General features: G+C 64.7%; 2 protein-coding genes across 2 annotated transcripts; one reads left to right on the top strand and one right to left on the bottom strand.

The window, feature by feature from the left end:
* Positions 1–281: 281 nt before the first annotated feature.
* COLE_05572 (uncharacterized protein) lies at positions 282–2,228 on the bottom strand (the record flags this gene model as incomplete). Its single annotated transcript, XM_018423672.2, has 4 exons — positions 282–984; positions 1,030–1,781; positions 1,847–1,968; positions 2,000–2,228. 4 exons carry the CDS (start codon positions 2,226–2,228, stop codon positions 282–284), a joined length of 1,806 nt encoding a protein of 601 aa, XP_018277463.2.
* Positions 2,229–2,450: 222 nt separating this feature from the next.
* Positions 2,451–4,161, top strand: COLE_05571 (uncharacterized protein; the record flags this gene model as incomplete). The annotated part of the gene is made up of 5 exons (XM_018425805.2): positions 2,451–2,611; positions 2,642–2,808; positions 2,897–3,236; positions 3,268–3,418; positions 3,451–4,161. 5 exons carry the CDS (start codon positions 2,451–2,453, stop codon positions 4,159–4,161), a joined length of 1,530 nt encoding a protein of 509 aa, XP_018277462.1.
* Between the last annotated feature and the right edge of the window lie 1,839 nt (positions 4,162–6,000).

Here is a 6,000-nt window from a genome sequence, read left to right as displayed (position 1 = left end):
CAAAGTTTGCAAACAGCTCGGGCGAGACCATGTAGCGGCGATTCTTTGGGTGCAGCTGTCGATCGCATACCCCTGTATCCGTATATCCGGTTTATGCATGTTGGTTGATGGAACGTGCATCCAAACCTCCTCTGAGCAGAGGACACGAGGCGAGATGGGGAGCAGAAAGATCCTTCTGCATACGGGTGACCGCCAACATGATCCTACGGACTACTAACTAACTCGGACTCTCCTCGGGCTGGCTCCTCCCGCCGCAGAGCGCACCATCACTGCCCCACGCATTACTCAAGCGGCATATTCTCGAGGTCCTCGCCCAGCCGATCCCACACCTTGCCCTCTGCGCGCACGGCGCCGCTCTCGCCGGCGACCCACGCGCGCCACGCGAGCGTAGCCATCGCCGCCTGCCGCGAGTGGAAAACGACGCCAAACTCATGCCACATACACGCGCGCACAAACACGCGGCGCGCCAACAGCGCCGTGATGGCCGAATTATCCTGCTCAATACCGGACGTGAGCTTGCCCACCTCGTCCTCCCACCCGGGCTTGGCCGCCTGGCGCGCGGCCTCGATCCGCGCCTGCCGCCCCACCACGCGCTTCTGCAGCGCGTCCACGCCGTCGCGCGACAGCCGCTCGTGCCGGTGGAACAGGTCGCGGAAAGACATGTACAAGTCGCGCTGGCGCTTGAGCGCCTCGATCCCGTCCGTGAGCGTGGCGAGGTCGCGCTCCCGCTGCTCGGCGAGCCGCGACCACGCGTAGCCCACCGTCGCGAGGCCCCGCCCCGTGCCCTGGCACACGTCGCAGCTCTTGCCCCCCGGCACGCAGCGGTAGCATGCGGCCGGCATGTCTTCGGACACGGCGCCGAGCGCCACCGCGAAGCGCGCGGCCTCGGCCGCGCCCTGCGTGCGCCGCGCGAGCTCGCGTTCCGCGAGCGTCACCATTTTCTGGTACGCCGAGATCAGGCCCGGCAGGCGTGTGCGCAAGCCACTGCGGTCAGCGGGCCGTGGGCGGAGCCAAGGGCGGGGGACTCACTCCAGCTTCTCTTCGAGGTCGGCGGGGATCGCCATCTCTTGTGCCGGGTTCAGGCGCTTGCTCGCGCTCTCTTCGTCCGTCGACACTTTGACGCGTTTGCGCCACGCTTCAAAGTTTGGCTCGGTCATGAAGACGTTGAGGGCGCCGTCGTCGCGCATCACGGGGTGGTTGACGAGCGCGTTGATGAACCGCTGCAGGCCTTTGCGGCGGGTCTCGAGGAACGCCGCGTCGGGGTTCATCCGCTTTGGCGGGAGCGCGGGCAGCAGGCGGAACGGGTAGCGCTGGAGCAGGGTGGTGTGGAGCCACACAAAGTCCGAGTAGCGCCGGAGGAGCGCGCCCGCCCGCTTGTCGCTCGACACGCGGTACTTCTGCAGGAACCACCCCTCTTTCTGCGGGCACAGCTCGACGGTCACGTTCTCCAGGCGGCGCCAGAACCCCCGCTCGGCCTCGGCGTCGGGGTTGCCGCCGGTCTGCGGCCCGTTCGTGTCGTAGCTCACGGGCGCGGGCGGGAAGCGCGGTGTGCTGTCCCACGGCGAGAAGGTGCTGCTCGGGCTTTGTGGGAGGGGTGGGCGCGGCGGCGGCGCTTCAGGCGCCGCCGACAACCGCGGTGCCGGGAGGCCAGGCAGCGCGGCGTCGACGGCGGCCAGCGTCATTTCGGCACTCGGGTCCGACTGCGCGAGCGCGACCAGCGCCAGCACCCGGTAGAAGTCGGGGCGGCCGAGCGACGCCTGGTGGCCTGTCAGGCCGACGATCTGGCGTGAGCCCTGGACCCGCCTTCTTGGCGTCCGGGGATCGCGAAGGGACGACGCAGACGTACCTTTTCCACGACGGATGCCGGGAGCCGCGCCGTCGCGAGCAGCCGCTGCAGCGTCGGAAGAGACACGGCGCCGCCGCTCTCCAGCTGCCTGAACAGCGCGATGTATGCCCCTGGCGGGTCGTCTGCCGTCAGCAGCGCCACATGCCAACGTACCGAGAAGAGCATCCAGTTCTGGAGTTTGCTGCGGTTGTGCGCGCGAGCCGTTCGCCGTGCTCGCGCTTGTGCTTGTGCTTGTGCTTGTGTTCAGTGTCGCGCTGGGCATGCTGGGCATGCTGGGCATGCTGGGCGCCGGCGTGCCGCCGCGCGCGGGACTCTGCGTCCCGCTCCACGGGTCGACGTCGTACCCGCTCGCTAGAGGGTCGGAGAAGCCGCTGCTCTGCATGGCGCTTGCCCGCGGCGTGTTGCTGCCGTTAGTGATGGAGAGGGGCGGGACGCACAACATTGTAGTGGAGAGACGGAGAGAGTGGTGGCGGTGACGACAGCGAGTTGGGCAATGAGGCGGGGCCAGGGACGCTTAGCGGTGCCTGAATCTCCCTCCACCTCACTTGATCAGTTGTCGGAGTGCGAGTGGGAGTTGAGCGTTGCTCTGTCTCTGATCTCGACCATGTCTGGCACGTCTGGCGTGCACGAAAAGGCGCGTGGGTGGGAGGCTGCGCGCGACGCGCTCGTCGATGCGGCGGTGGCGGCGCACGACGAGGACACACTCCGCCGCCTCTCGGCCATGCCGGGCGGGTTTGGGAGCCGGCCCGCCCGATGCCGCGCTTGGTGCGTCGCCCGCGGATGACGCTCACACAGGCTCGAGCTCCTCCATGTCGACCGGTTGCGGAGCGCATCCGTGTCTCCCGATACGACGCGGTTCGCGACGCCGGACACGGACGCCGAGACGGTCGTGTACACACCGCACAGAGACGAGGAGCAGGTGCTGCTCGATACCCGGCGGGCGTTTGTGACGTATCCGCGAGGTGAGTTCTTGGTTCCGCCCGCGCATCTGCGGCTTCTTCAGCTTCTGCTTCTCGTTTGCCTCGGCCTCGATCTGCCCGCTGAATCCAGACGTCTCTTCCGACGCCAAGGCCGAGATGCAGGAAGACCTGCAGGCGCTGATCTGTGCCGTGCTTCAGCGCCATCCGGCGCTGCACTACTTCCAGGGCTTCCACGACATTGCGACGGTCCTATACCTCACTCTGCTCTCCAGAGTGCCGCGCCCGCGGGAGGGCGCAACGGCGACAGATCGCGAGGAGTGGGACACGCTTGTGCGCGCCACCGAGGTCGTCGCGCTCAGCCGCGTGCGCGACGGCATGGGCAAAGACCTCGGCGCTATGATGGGCATGCTCAAGCTCTTGCGGCGCGTCCTCGCCGCCGCTGACCCTGGGTTGTACCGCATTTCCGCATCGTGAGCTGCGATCAGGGCGGGCTGACGACAGGATCTCGCCGGTGCCGACGCTGCCGTTCTTTGCGCTCAGCTGGATCCTCACGCTGTTCTCGCATGACGTCGACACGCTCGCGCCGGTCCAGCGCATCTTCGACTATCTCATCGCCCGCAATCCCATCAGCGCAATCTACCTCGCCGTGGCAGTATGTCTCGTGGAGAGCCTTACTGACACCAGATCTTGATGTCGAAGAAGCGGCAGATGCTCAAGCTCGCTGCGGCTCTGGGACCAGAGGCCCGCCTCGACCCCTCGCTTCTCCATCCCCTCTTCCAGCGCCTACCGCCACTGTACGCCGATACACCAGAAGAGCCCCGCCCCCCACCGGACTTTCACCCTCCCGAGCACGGGGCCAAGTACGACGAGCCGAACCCATATGCGCCCATTGCGCTGAGCGGCATCTTCCAGCTTGCCGACAAGCTACAAGCCAAACATCCGTTTGACGGGTCACGCATCCGCGCACATGAAGTGCTGGGTCCGGGCAGCGTAGTGCGGACATATGCGCGCGAACTAGGCGACAGCCTAAACCATAACAGCGAGCTCGACGATGGAGAGATGGACGAGAAAGCGGCACTCAAGGGCTGGACACTGGCCGACGCCGAGGCGTGCATCGACAAGGATGTCGTGCTCCCCGGCGGCAGTGAGCTCGACGACGACGACGAGACTGTTCCCTGGCCAGATCGACTGGGCGAGCTCGCGCGGTCGCAGCGCGTTGTGACTGCGCTCACGCTCGGCGTGCTCTTCCTAGGCGTCGGGGCGGCGCTGTACCGCTCCAGTGGGAGATACCGACTCGCTGGGCTGTGGGCGAGTTATGTGCGACGCGACATGTCGTGGGCACGTGCGTATTTTGGGCATTATGTCCGGTACGTTCCGGCGCTGCGTGACTTGTAGCGTGCGGCGTGCAGTTGTTGGACTGAGACTGGGAGTGTTATCAACATGGGATAGAGCCAGGCACAGTGCTACAGGGCGATTTGTATTGAAACACTACTATTGAGATCGGGATATACGGATGTAGGACACGGGCCAGGGACGAGGAATCGGCAAGTGATGCCGTCAACGGCGCTCGGCTGCGGCATCGCGGCATGCTCTGAAGCCATCCACGGAATGAGGTATGTGCGCGCGCCGCTGTCCTGCTGAGAGTGAGATGTATGCACCGGCGGTCAGCAGCAGTAGGCGGCCGTGCAGGTCGTGTGTGGGAGGAGCATGTGCTGCCAACAACCTCCATGTCCGGCGGAGAGACGGAGAGGGGGGGAGGGAGGAGAGAGGGCAAAGTGTGTCATCGCCACCAGGGGAAAAGTCGCAGCGTGCAATTAGACTCCCCCCTCGTCCATCCCGCAATCATCCACATCTCTCTCGCTCTCTCATGCATCTCTCTCTCTCATCTTTACTCTCTCATCTTTACTCTTTCTCTTTCTCTACTCACTCTCTTTCAACTCGCAGCTCGACTCTTGTGCCAAGCCTCCCCTTCCCACCGGCTCCTCACCCTCCCCCCTCCCCCCCCCCCCCCCCCCCCCCCCCCCCCCCCCTCTCCTCGGCTCATCCCTCTGCCGACCCCACCTGACCAGCCTTACCGGCGCCAAGACTCGGTGACGAACGCTTCTCCACTCTCAACATCCTCTCTATTCTGTTTGCCACCGTCGCCCCGATCGTCATGCGGACGGCCATCTCCCTCCTGGCCGCCGCAGCAAGCGCTGCTGCCTATACCTTCAACACCACTACACCAACACAGTGCGAAGACTGGACGATCACATGGTGCGTATTCTCTCATTTCGCCCCTTGAGTGCGCTGGGTCATCGGTCACAGGCCACGGGGCCACGGGCCACGGGCCACGGGCCACGGGCGCCAGCAAGCACCGCCCACGGGATCGTCGGGCTCGTGCGATCCCTTGACTATTAATCCGCTCCACCACCAACTCTTCCTCTTCGGCGTCCAACTCCGCCGCACTGCTGACTCCGCAGGGACGGTGGAACGGCACCATTCTACCTCCTCATTGTGCCGGTGAGTTCATGTCGATGGAGGTGTGCATGAGACATGTCCGGCGGGCTGAGACGCATGGCGGGTGGCGTTCGAGATGGCCTGAGCACACCCCTCTCACCACCCTGGAACCACGTTGACCGCAGACGGTTACAATCACCTATGGCCGAATTCAAAACATCACCCTGCCTGCTTCTGGGAGCCCCCCCTACTCGCACACCTTCAAGCTTGAGCAGCCAACAGGCCTCGAGTTTGCTGTAGTCCTCTCGGATGCGACGGGCTGGGGGGCAGGTGGCGTGAGCGACATTCAGCGTGAGTGTCATCGCTCCCGCGCTGACGTGACGTTGACATTCAGGCGTCCAAATCTCTCAAGACACCAGTTGCCTCAGCACCCTGGCTCTTGCCGACTTCTACTTTTGGACCGAGCCTGTCGACCTCCCCCGCCAATGTAGCTCGATGCGTGTGGCGTGGAACACCGAGAACATCACTTATCCGTTGGGACTGCACGGCTTTGTGCCAGGGGGCAGTACATGGGACATTGCTGTGCCGCAGAACCCTAACCAGGTCTCGACCAACTGGACTGTGAATATTGATTCGGGCACACGGTTCATCCTATTGATGACCGACGCTGGGCGGTATGGAACTGGCGGCAGCTCACCACCCATCACTGTCCAGTTCAGTGGCAATGACACATGCATGGGACCCGACAGCCCGCGCTCGACCATTAATCCGTCACCCACCGCTTCCTCCTCGCCA

The sequence above is a fragment of the Cutaneotrichosporon oleaginosum genome (genome assembly GCF_008065305.1).
Source record: "Cutaneotrichosporon oleaginosum strain ATCC 20508 chromosome Unknown ATCC20508_contig05, whole genome shotgun sequence".
NCBI lineage: Eukaryota > Fungi > Basidiomycota > Tremellomycetes > Trichosporonales > Trichosporonaceae > Cutaneotrichosporon > Cutaneotrichosporon oleaginosum.
This window is presented reverse-complemented; position numbering and strand designations above follow the sequence as displayed.